The 20327-nt window shown below is 44.8% G+C and overlaps 1 protein-coding gene across 1 annotated transcript in view; it reads left to right on the top strand.

Annotated features, from left to right (window-relative positions):
- The first annotated feature begins 1576 nt into the window (after positions 1 to 1576).
- col5a2a (collagen, type V, alpha 2a) overlaps positions 1577 to 20327 on the top strand; it is a 36089-nt gene continuing 17338 nt past the window's right edge. Inside the window, exons 1-6 of the mRNA XM_034574769.1 lie at positions 1577 to 1863; positions 18744 to 18980; positions 19425 to 19444; positions 19570 to 19602; positions 19711 to 19743; positions 19936 to 19989. Coding sequence (XP_034430660.1) covers positions 1776 to 1863; positions 18744 to 18980; positions 19425 to 19444; positions 19570 to 19602; positions 19711 to 19743; positions 19936 to 19989 — 465 coding nt within the window. The 5' untranslated portion in view covers positions 1577 to 1775. The remainder of the gene's footprint in view (positions 1864 to 18743; positions 18981 to 19424; positions 19445 to 19569; positions 19603 to 19710; positions 19744 to 19935; positions 19990 to 20327) is intronic.

The following is a 20327-nucleotide window of genomic DNA, read 5'->3' on the forward strand; positions in this document are numbered from 1 at the left end:
AGTCCTGAAGCTGAGGGACCTTCAATTGGCCGACCTGCGGAGGGGCAGGGCCAGCGAGAAAACAGCTGTCTTTCTCATTAGCCCTCCTCTAGGCTCTTAAACACCTCCCCCATCCCCCCCCCACACCCACACCCCCTCTTTCTATACACTCACACACACATGCACACACACACCCTGTCTGATGGAAAGTCAATCACCTGATGCTTTTAGCGCCTTGTGAACACGACACACAGCTGTTTCCTGTCCTACAGTTCAGAGTGTGTGGCAAAGCTTGGGTGAGAAACTTTGGTGTCATTTCAAAAAGTGATGTTTCATTTTTCAAATGGCTCCAAGTGTGTATGTGAGGTTTATGAATTCAGAATTGTGAGTTTCATTAGCTGTAATTTACATCTCAAAATAAGAACTAGCCGATACTATTACATGACTTCATGGCTTCTCTAAGTTTTCAAAGTCAACATAATTTATCTGTGTAGATGGTAACATCATGTTTGTGTTCAGAGCCCATTGTTCCGAAAACCAGGATTCACCATATGTGGATGAGCCGGTGAAAAATTGTCCCACAGAGAATCATTCATCTGTTATTTCTCCATGTTTCTACATTTTGCCAAAGACGAATTGGTGTCAATTCCTCGTGAGCAGTTTCACTGACGTGCGGAGCTGAACTACAACAGATCTCTCTCTATGTGGGAAGAGGAGCAGCTCATCATTCAGTACAGTGTCATCTGAATTCAAATGTCCCAACAACATGTTTAATATTGTACCTTTTATTATGTTGCTTAAAGATTAAGGACTTTAAAACCTCGTTGGTGCCTCACAATGAAAGTTTACACTATTCTTGGTTTGGTGTAATCAGACGTAGTGGCTCAGTGGCTGGAGTCCATGTTCTCGGCATAAGTCAAGAGGTGCTGACCTCAGATTTCTGTCTAAATTTACATTCTCAGGGATGACCACCTACGACCACGACCACCCATCGTGACTCAGTTTGCCTCTTATCTCTCTTTCCCTTGTTGTCACTCAGGACAGTTTTAATTTAAAACGATCGCCTCGGATTCTACAAGCAAACGAATCGACGAGCAACCTCGTGTGCTACAATATCCTAACTGCAAATTTCTCATCAGAAAAACAATAGAGTGATAAAACTCTATTCTTGCTTTTAATTGGCCCGTCTCGGCTTTCTGCGCGTCTCGTTCGGTGTCTCACAGACGGCAGTAAAACGTCCCTTTTTATGATCTCACTTAGCAACCACTTCTGAAGAGAGGCAGAGAAATCAGTGACATCTTGGGACAAGCAAAGTCATGTTTTCCTTTTTTCTTCTTCTTCCTTCCTTATCTCCTCACCGGCATCTTTGTTTGTCCTGTGGCTCCGAGGTTTAAGACGGATCACGTTTTGAGGGGAGCGACTCGAGACCGCTGAAGGAATCGCTGGAAACTATGAGAAACTTGTTGAACATGGGTGTAGTTCTCCCTCAGCCACAAAGCCTGTGAGAGGATGGTTATGGGAGAGGGCTGACAAAAGAGGGGAGGGGAGGGCGGGGGGGGGGGGGGGGGGGGGGGGGGAGGAAAATTAGGCCCGCCAGCATTCTTCTCATTTAAAGCTGTAACTACACAAAAAAAAGAAGCCACTCACGCAGTCTGGGCTGGGTCTGCTTGCTGCTTACAAGGAGAGGCACTCTCGTACTCATGGTGGTGCAGTGATAACCTGGGCACTTTTTTTTTTTTGGGGGGCTTTTTTTCTTTGCACACACGGGACTGGCTCATGTCTTTCTTCTAGACACGATGAGCTCTGTGCGTTTAAGGACTTTCCTTTTTCTGGTGGTCTCCGTAGCTCAGGTTTTGATTGTTACATGTCAAGAAGGGAACAGTGGTAAGTGGAACCCCCCCTCCCCCCCCCCCCCCCCCCCCCACCCCCCCATTCTCTGCTGTTTGGTTGCTGTTTGGTTGTAATGTGTGAAGTTGGCTGAAACCTCAATCGTTGACTTTTTTGTTTGTGCAAACTGTGAAGAAGTTGTGTTTTAGTTGTAGCAGTTTATTTTTGTCTCTGTGGTTTAAAGTGATTTATAGCAGCGACTCCTAAAAGTGTGTTTTTTATTGATTAAGGGAAAAGTTACTTCGGATAAGTCTTATCCTGTTAATTTCCTACACTGTGTATTGGTTTTGTTTCTCCAAACTTAATTCTCCTGGTACATGACGACCTTATTTTCCAATGTCTTGTTTTCTACTGGACGGCAGTAAATTCATGTAGAAACAACACAGAACATGAGAAGTTGCATCTCTATTGTCGGTGTTTGAGACGGACCCTACTTGGTCAGTGAAGAGCAGTTTACAGAAGAAGAAGATGAGAGTAGCTCTGCTGTGATTATCCACGATTTGGCAAACGTCCTGTGTGTCAGGAAACAGTCCTGTGGACATCTGTCAGTGATTGCAGGTGATGTCACCGTCGGGCACAGAGAAGGGGAAACGAGCACCTTTGTGGTTTTCACATGCGCTCCAGCTCCGCTCCAGCACTGGAAACATTCATTAAGTGTTACCCCAACCCCCCCCACCCCCCCCCCCCCCCCCCCTCCTCCTCCTCGTTCAGTCTACATTGTACATCTGCTAAAAGAATTCGAGCAGCGGAGCCCGCGCGCCTCTGAGGGAACACAGCCTGCACGCTAATGCAGGGCAGATGTGGGGAGACATGAGATGCTGTTGGACGCTCTGAGTTCCTGAGAGTGTGCTGATGTCTTCAGCTGGAAACACGGAGCGCTGGAACACCTGAGTGTTCTTGTTTTACTTGAACTGTGCTTTCTTTTTCCTCAACTGGAGCGTTTGATGTCCTGTGTCGTCACAGGGACTGTGTTGTTTCTACATGTATGATGTCATGGCCCACACTGAGCACGGGGGAGTTTATTGGATGGGGGCCCCTGATGGAGTTTGGCGTTGAGCAGTGCAGCAAAGACAGAGCTGTTTGTTATTTTTAAGACATTGTTCCCTCTGGATAATTTAACTTCTTTCATTATTTCATTAACTAAAATGAGTTGGCTTTACTCTTTAAGTTCAACGTGCAGAGACTGTGGTGTGATAGAGGGGACCGGATATAGCACCACCTTGTGGTGAATGAAACACAGAGCCCATAATGTGTCTCGTGCTGAGTGTGAACTCAAACTGTGCTGAAGAAATTATTCAACTCTATTCTTGCTGCTTCCATTTGAGAAGCACGGGAACAGACACTGAATTAAACATGTTTTACATTTCCTGGAAACAAGCTACAGCTCCACCGACCTCTACATCATTCTGCTGCTCTGACATGAGCAGGGGGAATTAACTCTTGTTGGTGTTGAGTAGAACAAGAGTGGTTAGTGGCTGAGTTAAAAACTGCTCCTCCGCCCTTGTTGGGAAACAGTCTGAGTCCATGTTTGTTCAAGAGAAGCAGCGCAGTGATCGTGCTTCTTTCCATGGAATAGTGGTGGGTGAGGTGATTGCATTTCGACCAAATACAAACAGTGGAAAGTTGGTGGATTTCGTAGAGTCAGGGAAAATGTGGTTCACCAGAGTTTTTCGAGACAATGTTCTTGTGTGTGTGTGTGTGTGTGTGTGTGTGTGTGTGTGTGTGTGTGTGTGTGTGTGTGTGTGTGTGTGTGTGTGTGGGTGTGTGTGGGTGGGTGTGTGTGTGTGTGTGTGTGTGTGGGTGTGTTACTGGAATGGTTTTTGATGTGCAGACTTCTTGGCATTTTACACTCCAACTTTTTGGCAATTGGTGTAGTTGTGTGAATAAAATGTATCCAGAACCCCCCAGAATAACCAATAAAACTTAAAGCACTTAGAGTTTGACGAACACTGACCCGAGGTGCAGTGTTGTACGTGATCATGGCTACAATTACCAGTGGAGACGCCATTTAACTTTTTACAGGGAACTCGAATGGACTATTGCTGAATCTTAATAAAACCAAATTGTAAGCAGACATTGAACTCTGAGAAAAGTCTGAACCCGACATTTTTCAGTCTGATCCCAAATGGAAAAGGTCTATGCTGAGGTCACTGAGACCATTGGACAGATTTCTGAGGGCTTTGGAATTCGAATAAAATCAAATATGCAGCCTCGAGACCGAAAACATGTTTAAAGCAAATGTTGCAAATTTCTGGTCAATGCAATGCTACGGGTCTCGATTGGAGCCACATGCCTGCACATGTGCGGAAAGTTTGCTCGCAGAAGAACACAAGTTGGCAAATGAGATCAAGCAGCAGACTTTGAAGCTCACAATTGGAAATGGTGACGCCAGCACAGATTACGGGATAAAAATACAGTACAGCCCCTCGAACAAAACCTGCAGCTCGCGGTACATTGGAAGAAGCCGAGGTGTGGAGTGAGGGTTGGGGATATGAACATGGAAAAAGGAAAAAAAAAGCTGCAATAGAGAACTGACGCCAATAACATAAAAACGCGACTCTGTGCCCGGAGTTTAAACAGAGATTCAGGCCTGTGTGTGTGTGTGTGTGTGTGTGTGTGTGTGTGTGTGTGTGTGTGTGTTTGTGTGTGTTTAAACATTATTCCTCGCAGACGCTGACATGGCTATAAAACATCTTCAAAGATGCCTCTTAGCGCCTGACATCAAAGCCACCAAACGCTCAGTCTTTGTGAAACCAGCAGCTTACTGGGATTCGTTACATTGGTCCCATCGTCACACATGGGTATTTGATAGCCATCGCAAATCTACTCGTGAAAAGTTTTCCCTCACTGAGAGAGAAACGCTGAAGCTGAGAGCGCAGAAGAACCCAAATCAACAAAAGCTACGTTAGCTCACTCTGTCTCTCCTAAATTGCTTCCAGTTGTTGTTGCCACATCACTGACATTGCAACAAATGGGCTGTTTTCTACCAAAGCCGAAATGTCCAAACATGTGAATTCAACCAGGTCCACAGACGGCTTTGATTGGAAACACATGCTGCATTTTTGAGCTATGACTTGATTACACGCCTCTTTCCCTTCCACAGTTAAAAGGGGGGTCGTGCAGCTCACGAGATCGCACACGGTCCTGGACTTTGAGGAAGACCCAGATCCTATCAGTTGTCTGATGTGTAGCGTCTGGACCTGGGACGTCCTGGTCTGCACAGACGACGGGGCCGATAGATTTCTTTTAATGCAGCTTGTGTGAGGACTGCTCCATGGGAACTACTTACAAACCAAATTATTGCAGTCAGCAAATGGAGGCGCGGGGTGGGTGTGGGGGTGGGGGGGGATGACTTCCAGATGTTAAAATAGTCGCTTTGGCAGTATTTGGAAAATATATTGAGAAAAAAAAAAAGAATAAAAGCTTTGGCCTTCAAGATAATTGGAAAGGGGAGGATGGCTGATGTAAGACATAACGTGTCAATATTCCTTCAAGGGGACTGGAGCATGGATAGATGTGGTGCTCATTGGCTCTTGGTTCTTCCTCAACAGCCTGAGAGCTCACAATCCCCCCCCCCCCCCCCATCCTCATACTGAACACCTCCACAGGTTCAAGTTAAAGTAACTGTTTGTTCCAAAAGCCGTGCAATTACAGGCTCCTCCTGTCAGGTTTCCCACTGCTTGATTGGCACTTACCCACCGGTCTTCCCCTGTGATCCTCTCGGCCTTGTCCATGTGGGAGGATGACAGGGCCACGTAAACACACGAGGGGCCGGGTCCCCCAAGCGCTGTAATTGTCTTAATTTCATTCTGACTGAAAACGTGCCAGCGCTCCTACGCGTACACCGATAAGTCTGCATGTGACGATTTGTAATCGAATAGATTAAACTAATTCCAGTTGATTTAGAGTTAAATGTGTTGTGTCCCATGTTGAGATGAAAAAGTTCAAAATGTCCTACACATAAGGTTCAATTTACTTGTCAGGAGGAGAAACTGGGCCTGTGAAGGGAGTGGAAAAATGTTACAATCTGAAAAAACTTTATTGACAGCCGCAGGGACATTGCTTTGTTACAGCTGCACAACACACAGTTAGGAAAAAGGAAGTTAATATTCATAAAAAAGTAAATACTACTACAACAAAATACCAATAGCTGCACAGTAAGAATATAAGATACACATGTGCACAGGGGTGCAGGGTCTGAGGTCCCCTAGTATCCAAGTGGATGATGTCACATGTAGTTGCCAGGTTACCGGAGGGCAGTGTAAACAGTGTAATGTATTACGGATGCAGCTCAGCCAATAAGCTTCATGTCTGAGCTGCAGAAACGTCCCATCTTGTCCGTCTGGAAGCAGATGATGGTCGCTTGTAGCCATGTCTCCCTGAGGTCCCTCTGTCTCCTCACTCAGGCGGCTGCCTCATCCATCTTATTGTCCGACAGTCTCAGGTTACACATGATGATCGAGAAGTGATGCACGACTCTCCATCCTTCTGTTTTCCTTCTTCGCTTCATTCCTCCTCCTCCTGGAGTTTCTGCTCAAGGGTCGCCCAGGGAAAATAAAGCTTATGACATCATCAGGGTTATATTACAGACTCAAGTCAGCATATATCAGGCAGAGAGGGTCTAAAGATGATATTCAGTTGCATTGTGGGAAATATAGGATCCAGTGTTTTAGTAGCTGGACTGATACTGAAGCCTAAAATGGTATTTCATCATGAGCTACCTCAGTTTCCACCACTCTTTCTTTATTCTGTCTCCTGTCAGTCGTCTCTCTTCATAGAAGTGCTATAAACTTTAGTCATCCCTAAAGTCACTGATTGTTTCTTGTCATCGAACGAAGGCTCACATGATTTCTCTCAACAATTAAAAAGTAATATTGTCCATCACTGAGTGCCAGGAAAGCAAACATGACTGTCATCATGTTCCAGCTTCTGAGGAGTCGGCCGTCGCTGCACACGAACGTTTGCCTGAACACTGAGTGTTTGTGCAGCTGCTTGTAGTTTTATTCCAGGTTGACTTTTGCCCTCTGGAGCTTTCTGTAGGTTGGCAGGTCTGAGTCTAATGTGGCACCACCTCCACACATGTTCCCAGTCGCTCCCCCGGTGACAGTTTCAAAGAGCGCCGTGATTGCTTTAAAATCGTCCAATTTTCACGAGACGTCGTGTCCCGTCTGGGAGCCGGTTCCTCGCCGTGGGGACGAGGTTAAGACCAGGTAATGATTCAGTAAATTAGATTACACTGGCTGCTGAGTGGATTTTCTAATTAAGCAAAGAAGAGTTTTGTCATCAGTAATTAAAAATGACGAATGTATGAGTGACCTCTACATTCTTTTAGATGCAGCTTTCTTATTGGTGTATCACCTCATAAACCCTGTGACAACACCGTGTGTCCGACTCTCCAACACCTACTTGTTTATACACCACAGTATGGTGACCGGCGGCCATAATTGCAGGTTGGGCTGCAGCCTAAATTCTACGTTGTGGACTCGGTCGTTGTATTACGACTTGTGAGGGTGAACCAGCGGAGCTACATGGGTGTTGGTGGGTGACAGGGGTTAGCAATGTGGTGCGGGATTATGTTTAGGCCCTTAACAACTTGTTGAACAGCTGATTGACTTAACAGGGAAATGCCTGAAGTGCAGCAAAGGGCCTTGAGCTGCTTTTTGAATCCAGGTGGTCCTCCGCTGGCAGTAATCAGATTACTGCAGTGGCATGGCATGATCTTATATTTTTCTGGTTCTTTGGGAAGGCTTGTTTATGTGCTGAATATTCCTTGTACCAAGGTCTCCCATAGAACATGGATGTTCACCAAGAGGCTCATGTTCAGGGGGAAAAATATGAAGCTGACGCAGGGCTGGCGTCTCGTCTCTGCATCACTGCCAACATCTCAGCAGCGAGTATGATGTTTCTTGAAAAGTCATCTCCAATCACGCTCAGCGCGTTCGCAAGGCCGATATGTGTATGAGCTCGAAAAAGCAGAAATCACATGTGATGAATGAGCTGAGGAGATTCTAGGCATTAAAGAGACTTTTGTTTAATTGGATCATCGTCTGTTAAATGAAAATGGCCGTCATGCACATTTCATAGAGGTTGCTACGCGACGGCTTTAAAAACATCCCGTTGGAAAGTCAGTTATTCGGTGAATTCCTTTCGACACAATGTGAGTCTGTGCTGCCCCTGACCCACTGGCTGCACCGTCCACTCACTGTTCCCCAAAACAGACACTTCTCACATCTACCGCGTCCAATGACATGTGGAAACGTCTGCCTGCAGCCGGTGACTCATGGCTGCCAGTGGATAAACGGCTGCTGCGGCAGAGAAGTGTCTGAAAGAGCCCGACTGAGTGAGAACGAATTGGAAAAAAGCTTTAGTTGGAATTCAAGCGTCTGTACTTATCCAACCTTTCGTTGTTTGTACATCGTGTAATGTTATGAGCATTTCAACCAAGAGAGCAACAAATCCAAATTCCTGCACGGTGACTTACTGCTCACTTACTTTGAAACTATCCACATGCAGGACTTCAACTGAAAGCACTCATTAAACATACTTCAGAATAAAAGCGGAGCCACGTTCGTTTACCTAACGAAAAAGCTTCCGGCAGAATAACCGTGTATTACTGTTCATACCAGGCTTCAGTTCCACATCAGGTTTACACAGCTTTAACTGGGGTGTGCAACATGCCAGTCTTTATTTACCTGGGCTAAGTTACAGCTCTAAGTACAGGCTGTGAGTCGTGATTTGTATTTAACCTTCTCCTCTTATTGTTTGGAGCCACTGATGTGACCTGGTATTAGCTTTTAACACGCAAGGCTGGAAAGGAGAAAAATATGATCCTGGTTTTTTAACTACTGGTTTGAGGGATGAAACTCTGGTGAGGAGGAGGAGGAGGAGGAGGAGGAGGAGGAGGAGGAGGAGAGGAGTCACAGCAGGAACAGTGGATAAGAGCTGGAATCCATAATGGGAGAAAAAACAAGAGTGAGAATGTGAAAGGGAGTGGACGAAGTGAGGGAAGCCCACAGGGCAGATTGGTACATGTCTACCAGGGAAAATATCCCCTCACTCTGTGCACGGCAACACACACTGGTCCCACTCCAGCACAGGAAGTCATGTCAAAGTGGAATTTCCTCTGAAAGAGCACATGTTTTGGCTCTGGTCGCTGTGTTATCCAAAAGATAAGACAGACACCAAATCAAAACATAGGAACAAAGCATTATTTGATGTTAGTCTCGCCTTTTGTGCAGCCACAGAATTAAGAACATTCTCAGGCATTGGTATTTCAGTGTAGAAACACATTTGCTCCTCTTCAGCGTTGCAAACCAGTGAGACTGCTCTGAGGCTCTCACAGCTGTTGATGACATGTTGAATAAAGAATGCAGCTGTTACTGATAGAAGGGAGGAGTTAGTGCAAACAAACTGCGACACATCTGCAAGAAATAACCCCCCGCTTGGCACTCGGGACATTATAAGAATGCTCTCAGCTACAGTGGTGTTTCACTGCTTTCCTGCCACAATGTCAAGTCGTGGGTTGGAATATATTCTCCTCGTTAGAGCCTGAACGATACTGGATCATAGGGCAGATATGAGACAGATACTATCTGATTAGACAACAACAAAGTGTGTGTGTGCGTGTGTGTGTGTGTGTGTGTGTGTGTGTGTGTGTGTGTGTGTGTGTGTGTGTGTGTGTGTGTGTGTGTGTGTGTACATATGTAAATGTTCTGCTCTGAAGTAACTTTGGGAATACAAATACATTTGATCACATATTCGCTTTTTACTATTTCTATTTCTAAACTTCCAACTTCTTTGGCTGCAATATCGAGCTGCACACATCACACTTCTCTCATTAGAGAAATCTAGGTCCGTCTGTAAGTGTGTGTGTGTGTGTGTGTGTGTGTGTGTGTGTGAGAGAGAGAGAGAGGGAGAGAGAGAGACTTTGAAGTAGATTTTATTACAATTAACTTTGGACTTTATTTACTTCATAACATGAAGCTTGATTAAGTAATATGTCGTTTCATGGGCGGATCTTTTCCAAAGTCCCTAACAAGTGGCCCAGCCTGTGACACATACACTTTAACAGTTTCTTTTGAGGAGACATTTATTTGAGACACACCTAAATTGGAAGCAGCTGCATCCCAGCCTTTATGATGAAGACTTTGTTGATCCACCCTTGAAGGAATAAAATCACTGCAGCAAAACTTAACTCACTAGAGATCAGAAAGTGATAAACTGAAGCTTAAGTCCAGTAAAACGTGCTCTTAAAGTGACAGTGTACCGTCTGGGTTAATAATATGGGCTTTATACTGAGACTTATATCACATTAGGAAAGATAAAGGAACTTTTCTCCTGCAACATGGACTTTATTTGTAGTTTTTACTTTGTTGGTCACAAATATTGCTAAGTTGTCTGCTGTTTGGATCGTGTGGATTTTACTGATAAACATTATTTGAGAGATTTAAAATAAAACGAAGGATGAGAAATGTTTATCTTTGCTAAGTTTTAATATATTATATAAATAAACAACTGTGATACAAAGCACGTTCTGAGCAAATGTAAATTTGTCACTGCTCTCTAGTGGACAGTTTATGTAATGGAGAAGCTGTTTCTAAACTACCTGAACTATCTTTGTGCGTCATTGACATTAAAATAAAGCAATTTCTGTCAAATTTAACACAATATATCTTTGATTATCTAATATTTAATCTGCAATCAGTGATTTTCAGAGGGTTAAACCTCGTCCACTCATTATCCAGGCCCGACTGACCTCACAAGACTGAACAGAGCCCGACCTCTGACCTCATCCCCTCTGTCTCTGTCCCCAGCATTTACAAAATGCAGGTTGCAGAAAACTTCAATGGCTTCATTTAGCATTTAAAGGGAAAGTGATATATTGCGTGTGTCCCCTGAGGCTTCAGGCCTGACTGAGGTCACCGCAGGGGCCCACACAGGCAGTGTCGCCTTTCAGGCTCTCCCCCCTGCTCAGATATCTGCAGTGTTCACCACAGATAATATTAATAGCCTCTGTTTGGCTTCAGATACGAGTGAGTGATGCAGAGTCCTCAGTGCTTTGTACCTGCAGTCACTGGAAACTACCCGAGCGTCTATCCATCCATGTTTTTAGTCGAGCTCAGTAATAATGAATAACTCTGGCAAGTAGGAGACGAGCTGATGTGGTTCACCTGGAGTTAAGTCATGGTTTCCATTTTACAGATGATACTGGGCTTACTCCAAATAAAGCAAACATCTGCCCAGACACGTTTTTCCTTCACAGATTCGGTCTCTGCTCACAGAAGCGTCTCTACAACGTGAGCTCTGTGTTTGAGCTTCACGACGGCAACACAGCTGCATTTCTGCAAATCAATTTTCAAACATGAAAGTGTGTTGGATGAATCAAGGGGTTTATTTTCTGCTTTGGAAATGTTTTGTAGGATGTTGTGGCGCCGAGCCCTGAATCCACTCCCTCACCTGTTTTTATTCCCTCAAACCTCTTTTGATGAAGAGGTTTTGAAATGTAATGTCGAATAAATTCTATAATTTTAAGGAATATAACAGTGAGTGAGTTAAAAACAGGTTTAACCTTTAAAGAACTCAAGGGACATGATTGAATGGACCTGTATTCTTTTTTCAGAATAGGAGAACCGGCTAAATCTCACCACTTAATGCAAGTATAGATAATGTAAAGCTTATGGCCTCATAATGTGCAGTCCAGTTGAAAATGTAAATATTTATGGGAAACATCCTCTGCCTGATGTGCGGTTCACAGAACACAGCGTACGTCGGTTTCATGGCCGAGCAGCTGCACCATTTCCCAGAGCCTTTAAAATAACAAAAGAGAGGCAGCGACATAATTGCTGTTGATCATGTATAAGCACACGAGAAGAGGAAAAGCAGAAAGGAGAACAAGGAAGGGAGGAGCGAGAGGAGCGAGAGGAGCGTGAGGGCGAAGTCGAGAAGGGTGACCGCGTGCTTTGATAGGGATCAGGACAAAAGGAAGGAGGATGGAAGGAGCTTTGACGAGGATATGAGAAGACACAGGCTAACGTGAAAGAAAAAAGTGGGATCTAGAAAAAAGCGCCTCCGGCCGCCATCTGGTTCGAGGAGAGGATTGCAGAATCCTTAAACTGCTGTAGCAACGCAGGTCACACAAAATGTGGAGGCAATAAATCTCCTGCCTTTGGGGCTTTCTCCTCGCCACCGATACAGGACGCCTCATAAAACCACTCCGAGACCTTCCCCACCTCAGGAATGACAATGGCTGAACATGTGCCGTCCATTCTTTGACTTGTGCAGGTCAGCAAAGTCAGTGGTTAGGAATATTCCCAAACCTTTAAACTGTGACCATATGCTACTACGTTTATACAGTGTGTTGTGTTGTGTGTTGCTTGGTGCACGATAGTGTGTTTGTCAGACGAGTGTGATGTTGATTTACAGACAGCAAAAAAGCCACAAACCCTGCTCCGAGGAAACGATGATCACTTTGTGTTGATGCAACAACCTTCATCATCAAGCATCTGTGATTATGCTCGTGTTCTCCCACATGATCACAGAGAGACGGTGGGACTAGTGGGAGGCGGTGGAGGTAGGGGGGGGGCAATCGAAAAGGCAAACAGATGACTTCAGCATTAACTGATTCAATTTTCTGTCTGAGATTTGAAAGTTTAGTGGAACTTTATTAGCCGTCTGGTGGGTTTTTATTTTTTCAGAAATCATTCCTGCTTCTCTGGATAATCCACAGAAAACACTGGCAGCAGTTTTCTTAGGACTTTCTGATTCTATAGAATTATTTTAGTTCCTTTCTGATCTTACACCATGAATGTAATGTGTCCACAGAGGCAGGGACAAGCTTCCCCCTGCACCCTGAGCTTGATTAAAACCCTTTTAATTACAGATGTGTGGTAAATTAATAGTGTTTTATTCATAATTTAGCTTTTTTATGTATATATAAATAAATGTATCTGTTGCAGCAGCAGAGTCTAAGTGAAACACACTAATGCTTGTGCAGTATCTCTACTTCGTCGTTTTCCGATCGAGCAGCTCGAACACATTGTGCTGGAAGAGACTTTAACTCCCAGTTCCTCTGTGAACAGAGAATCCACAGTTTATCTTTCACATCTGGCCGTGCGCTCTGTTGATGTCAAACCCCAGGGAGCTCTGACCCCTTGTATACGTTACTGCTCTGCTCTGGTAAACTGGAACATCTGACGTCACCCATTTTCCTTTGCTGCATACCTGCTATTACATGAACCAGCCAAACGCGATGTGGTTAATCAACACATTTAACAGGTTTACAGGAACGGGGGGAGGGGGGAATATTATCAGGGGTGATTAGAGAATGAGGGGAAATCCTACGATGCATATTTTGGTTGCACTGATTATGTGCATGGATTATTTTTGTGGTAACACCGTCTTCTCCTGTGATGACAGTCAGGTTCCAGCACTAGTTTTTGTGGAATGTGTGAAGAGAGGACAGCTGCTGAAGTACGCTGTTCACATCTGGTGAAGTGTCTTTCTTTTTTATTTAGCTTGATCGATGTCATCAATCAATCAGATTTTATTTGAATGGCCCAAATTACAGTTTGTCTCATCGGGCATGTGCACTGGACCCATCCTGAGGGGATAAGTGAAAAGCACATGTTTGACCAGGAACTTGTTTCAAATCGAAAAGGTCCAGCTGCTGAAAAGTGAAACAGTCGTTCACACAAACTCATAAACAGGAAGTTCACCTGCTTTGTGTCGGTTGTGTTGTCGCGGATGAAGCTGGCGACTTCACTGTGGATGTTCAATGTTTTAAGAAGCGGAACATCAAACTGGATTGTGATGATATAAACATCAGTGTTTACAGTCCAGGTGAATTGTGATACAATCTGGAGATGAGCTTTGTCTCTTTGCAGTCAGATTTCTGCTGCGATCCAGAAAACTAAATAAATCCAAAGAGCGTATGTGTTGTCACAGAGTAACATGAACACAACTGGAAATCCAGCCACAGAGTTGAGTATAAGACAAACCAGAAACATATTCCTCATGAAGACAGATCCTGTTCTGTCCTGCAGCCGAGCACAGATCTTGTCTCAGCGGTTTCATGCCTGAGCAGGACGAGGCCGCCCTGGTGTTGAACTTTGACCCTCAGCTTGGTGCCAGCCTCAGGCAGAACCAGCGAGGGTCAAGCTTTTGGCATTTATACCAAAGACCCCCCTTCGCTGTGCAGTAGCTCACGTTTCCATTGCAACAGCTTATGTTTTTCTAATTCTGTAATCACAGCATATTATTCAGTTGGGATCTTGCCGTCTGTCCAGCAGCTTCACCAGTACTCTCCGTATGGTGTGAAGACGCAAAACCTGTGTGGTCGATACAAGGAAAGTCTGGATTTATAAAGAGCTTTTCTAGTCTTTTCACGTGCACATTTGTAAACTGCATCTATGTGCAGCACTTTATCATAAATCACTCTTAAACTGTTGCCTCAGCCGTCAAGGGGCAATACAGGGTCCAGTATCTTGAATTTGGGGGAGACTGGTATCGAACCGCCGACCCTCTGGTTAGTGGACGACCTGAACTTGATGCTTGAGAAAATATGGCAACATACATTATATCTTAGAAACCTTTTTAATGCTGTTCTGCCAAGTTCCTTCCTACAGCTAATTTAACTTTAAAAAAGATAATTCAGCTCTTCTCTCAAATATCCATGCACACAGATGGAAATGAATCAGATCCAAAGCGAGAGGAAGCAGAGAGTCCGTCAGCAGAATAGATGGAGGCGAGAGGGGGGCTGGGGGTGCAGGGTGAGGGGGGGTGTAATTTAGCAGGACCACAATCCTCCCCGGGCCGATCATGTGATGGGAACAGATCATAGCTGTGGTTTAGCCTCTGTAGAGGACGACCCGTTGGAGATGGGGCCTGTTGCTGGAAAAGCCTCGACATGCAATCAGAGAGCTGCTTATTCAGTTTTCCTGGCCTGAGCCTCCTACACCCCCCCCCCCTTCCCTGGAGATACTGAGCTGTGCAAGTGGCAGCCAAGGTGAAGAGCGTGTTCAAACTGGATCGCTCTTTCTGATTTCAAGCCCTGTCAACATAACGCAGCAGATCCTGCACGCTGCGGAGTATTGAACAGACAGGGTGCTTTATTCTGACATATTAAGATCCTCACTGGAGACGCCAGCAGGGCGACGGCTAACAGGAGGGAGTCGACTCCCTTTTGAAGGAAGACGCCGTGTTGACGTGTTGAGCCCGGGAGGTGACCGTCCTCACTGTTGACCCAATACAACTCACGCTCGGGGGCTAATAGGGCGAAGGCGACGACTGATGTTTGTGTGGCGCGGCCGGTTTATGGACGGCTTCATCAGCGGACCTGTCAGGTTGAGCTGAAGGGGGAAAGATTTACTTTTGGCCGCCACACCGAGCGGTTTAGAGCAGGAAAGAGCAGCAGCTGCAGAGCCCACCCCCTCAGCAGCTGTAACTCATCTGGACAAGGTCTCAGGCCTGCGCTCCTCACGCCATTAACCATGTTGTTGTGGCCAGTTGCTCTCAGTGAAATGAAGAGAATGGAAGAGATTCTGTGATCTGAGCTCTCGATGGCCACTATCTTCTCCGAATATGAGTCAAATGGAGGCTGTGAGTTTTGGGCTCGCACAGGAAATGAGAGATCCAGTTTAAAATGACTCATTGTTTCCATAAGGTCATTTTCTAACCCCCACCCCCCCACCCGACTTCTGGCTGCAATTGATTCTCCCCAAACACTCTGTGAGTATTTCCATATTAGCCAAGGAAAATCCATAAACTACCCACTTTTTTTTTTACCTCCTCACATCTGCCAGCTACATCACATCTGTGGCAATGTCCCCCCCCCCCCCCCGGTTGAGTTCTCGATGACCTCAGCGAGGAGGCTGGCTTCTCCGTTATCTGTCTGATGAAGTGATCGGTGCGGAGCAGACACATGAGTCATGTTGAAGAGCTCCAGACTCCGTGTTTTTAAACCAGGGGAGGAAACCGTCTGCCCACTTCGCTGACTGGTGGAAAGTCGGGAGGGAGAATGCCTTTTCGCCGCTGTCACGATTTGAACTGTGGCTCTTACGGCGTCTGTGGAAAAGTGTTGGGGCCTGCGATGAATTAGCCCGAGAGGAGGGGAAAAAGTGAGCGTCCCTCTCCTCCACCCCCTCAAGGCTTGCGGTGGGGTTTTTAAGGCTGCTCCAAAAAAAAAAAAAACCCACACTTCACTTCCAGTAAATTTCAAACTCTCGCAAACAAGCAGCGTCTGAAATCCCCTTAAAAATCCGTCAAGGGAAAAAAATCGCCCTGCAGCCAAAGAGGTGCGAAGTGTCGAGAGGTGTGAAGTGTTTCAAAATGGCCTCACAAATCTCGTGAATACTCTTGTTACTCAGAGTTCTGGATCTGATTTTTTTTTTAAAAAGGCCACAACTCAGTCAGTCGGACGTTTGAAAGGCAGGAAACTTCCCTGCTGGAATATGTCGTGTTTTTAAGAGTCGTAAAATACTTTGCGGCCGACAGAACAAGAGCGACTGAGAACCTCCAGGTTGATCTTCTAAAGTACACACAGATAAAGGCTGCGCTCCTCAGCCAACACAGCTGCAGGATGATAAAGAGCCTCTGTTGTGGGTCCAGGGGCGTTTACAGTTGCAGCAACAACTCTGTGTGAATGTTATTTTGTTTTGCTTATTTTTTTTATAATGAGAGTCCAAACCCGAGGCCAGATAAAAAACACCAGGAAGCTTTGAACTTCAATATGTGGAGACTTTTCTTTTTGATGTTAATTTGATGAAGATTTTATGTCGATTAGGAAACAGGATATTTAAACGACTTACTTCTTAAGTTGAGAGATTTTTGAATGAACTAAAAATGATGTGAAAAAGAAATGTGGTCTGTGGGTTTGACCTCAATAGTCGAACATTTTTGTGGGATCAGATGTAATGAGCGTAAAGTGTCTGATCACATGATGCAGCCAGTGGAAATCCAAACCTTGAGTTTCCTCTTTTAATTAGATGACGTCCCAATGTCTTGTCTTGTTAAGGACAGTTCAAATGTGATTTAACATTCATCCTCACTTTGTCTGATCTTGTACCAGGAGTCTCCTCTTTTATAAAGTTTCACACAGGGTTCATTACGTCATCACTGCATATTAGACCTGTGCAAAGTAGTGGAATTAAAAGACCTGGTGTCCTTCTTTTATTTATCTTTCATTTTTGAATAAGTCACACTTTCAGATTCAGTGGGCGTTTAGGGTGAATTACTCTCTACCACATAGTGTTGTTGTTATTTCCAATGGAGGAAGCCAAAGTAAAAAGTCTTTCACATGTAAATTACTTTTGATCGTGAAAATATTCTGGCGTTATGAAATATTTTTTTCATGCTACAACTCCTTGATAATCAATTTTGGGAAATTTGATGCAAAGTTTTGCACACACCAACTTTTTCTCGTTGAACTAATCAGCCTTGAACCCACACATAGTGTTCTGTAGGAGATTAGTATAGTATGTACATAATGTTTCAGTTATGTTTTATGAACACTTGTTTGTGTTTGCTTAGTCGCCTTTGTCGAGTTGTATACGTGTGTATCTTCCACATCTCTCATGTACAACTATTCTTATTAATCTGTTTAATTTCCCTGAGAGCCGCTCAATCAAGTGCATCAACATTCATGATCAATATACATCTCAAAGTTCATGTCACAGGTTAAAGCTACTCGCTGTCCAATGCTTGTTTAAATTAAACAAGTCGTCTTTTTACATGAGGACTCACTATAAGCAGACCTTGTCCACAGTGTAGAATGAGGTGAGTGAGGTTTTCACCACAGGTTTGAGTCTGTGTTCTCCTCAATGTGGCTTTTCTCTGTGGATAAAACCCACTTCTATGAACCGTCAGCTGTCAGGTTCCGCTCTGCAGCTTCTGGTTGAGTGGCTGGACACCAACCTGCCTCACCTGTCTGAAGCTCGGAGCTGCCACCTGCTGTTTGCAATGGGAACAGGTAAAGGCCTCGGAGCCTCCTGTCTGCAGATGTGACAGATGTGGGTTCGGATCCTGTTTAAAGTCAGACACCCCCACCCCCCACCCACCAACTGGAGGTCTCCCTCTACTCTCACTACTTTTTATAAAGGAGTGAACAAATAAGCATGACTTTTCTATTTGTGAATATCTTCAATTTTGTTTAGCATTTACTATTTGTCCAGGTACCACGGGCCACGTGTTCAGTTTTCTCTCGGTGCACATTGAGGGTACACAGTTCATTTTAAACACAAACTGGTGAATGAGATGTCTGGCAGAGACAGTCGGTGGTTGCAGGGTTTTTTCTTTTGAACATGTTTCAAGTTCTTTGGAGACGCTGCCTCTGGAGGAAATGATCTCATGTCTAACCACTGGAGACTTACAGTAAATTCCAGATCTGGATTGTCTCGGTCTTTGTGCAGAATATCACTCTCTGAAATGCACGGTGCACACAGAATATACATGTTGTATCATATTTATCTTATAAAACCCTGCAGTGTTAACACAGAGGACAGTGACTCAGTGACTGGTCCCCTTGAGGCAGCTGCTGGGAGGAGGATTAAATAGTTTAATTACCATACCATTACCCATACCCCTGAACAGAAAGCAGAGCTAATGGGAGGAGGCCGGATGATTGTTTACTCTTTGTTTGCCTTTTTAAAGGATTCAGACACGTGTGGTCTATTCTCTGCATGTGGACACTCGGACTAAAGGTGCATGTCCTCCTGTCTCAGTTTATGTCCTGGTTTATTGGTTTAAGCCTTAAAAGGATCATAATCGAAAACAGGTTTTCTTGGCAAAAGCCCTTTTTTTTTTGTTGCTTTTAATTAACTGACACAAATCTGATAAACTAAGAGAGTGTCCCCCCCCCCCCCCCCCCCCCCGTCTGTTCACAGGAGATGACTTGAGCTGCACGGCCGACGGCCAGGTGTACACAAACAGGGACATCTGGAAGCCCGAGCCATGCCGGATCTGCGTGTGCGACAGCGGCCAGGTCCTGTGCGATGAAATCCAGTGCGATGAGCTGACAAACTGTGAGAAGGTGGTGATCCCGGACGGCGAGTGCTGCCCCGTGTGTGGGACCGACTCAACCAGCACCGGCGGAACTAGCACCGGCGGAACCAGCACTTTCGGTGGGTGAGCAGTCGCCCGCTGTGGTTGTTTGTCACCTGAAGGAAACAAACACTGTTCAAGGGAACGGATTCTAGTTGTAGGGGGGAGGTCACATTAAATGTCCTCACAAACACAAACACAAAGTTTAAAAGCTAAAAAAGAGATAAAGCTATAACAACAATAACAGCATCCTGACCCTGACAGAAGCTTTTGACAGGTTGTCAGTGACTGGGTCAGAACCAGTGAACAAATGTCGGCCATTATCAGGCCGCTGCCCTCACTCGCTCAGAATGAGTGACATCAGATCGATGGTGTTAATTGACTGGTTAGCCTTTGTTTACCTTGTCTGACCTGCTTACTGATGGGAAAGGATTCTCTCTGTAACTGGGTCACTATGCAGTCACGATGTAAACGTGGTTGAATGAATAATGAGATTTATTTTGTTGCTTCTTCCCTTAATGCAGGTGGAGACCGGGTCTATAAGGTTGGTCACAGCTTCATCACTTTGGATAGTTCTGCTTTTTGAAACATTTTTAGTGACATAATTACAACTGTGTGATGTAAGTTTTAAAAAGTTTCTTCTTTTCTGTTCTGCTTCTGCTTATTCAGGGTCAGAAGGGTGAACCCGGAGATGTCCCACTTGTGAGTGTTTGCGTATTCTAAACCTTTTACACAGGCTTTCTAATCAATCTCCTAAACAATCCAAATGCAGGATCTAACTGTTTTCTTTTCTTTTATAATTCCCTGCAGGTCACTGGCATCAGAGGTCGTCCTGGAGCGATGGTGAGAATATCTCTCGGTTTTGCCAGTGAATGCTCAACTACCTGAATAGACACTAGATGGCATGAGAGGACAGTTTCCTCCTGCATAACTTCACCTTAAAAGGAAAAAAGTCACTGTGACATGTAAAGCTGCACCTACAATGACGTACGGTGACATTGTTGTGATGTGATCGCTTTGTGTTTTTGTGGACAGGGACCTCCCGGCTCTCCAGGAGACAGAGGACAACGAGGAAACAAAGGAAGGCCTGTATGTCACATCCACATTATATATCTTTCAAATTGTATCTAGGCATTTTTAGAACGGATATATTACAGTACAGAATACGATGTAATATAGTATAACAAATGCAATGTAATATTTTAGAGAGTTTGTTTGTTTGCAGTTCGTTTTGCATTGAATCTCTCGGCCTTGTCAATATGCCGACTGACATAATGACGATTGTTTATTACCAACAAACACATGAAAAGGTTAAATGAAGCGTCTTGTCCTTAAAGTCCATCTGAGTGTCCCTTGAGGAGTCTCAGTCCTTCACATGACATCTGTCCTCCGATCACACTGAGGTCATGAGAATGACTCCGTTGCTC

The sequence above is a fragment of the Hippoglossus hippoglossus genome, chromosome 21 (assembly GCF_009819705.1).
Source record: "Hippoglossus hippoglossus isolate fHipHip1 chromosome 21, fHipHip1.pri, whole genome shotgun sequence".
In the NCBI taxonomy this organism is placed as follows: Eukaryota; Metazoa; Chordata; class Actinopteri; order Pleuronectiformes; family Pleuronectidae; genus Hippoglossus; species Hippoglossus hippoglossus.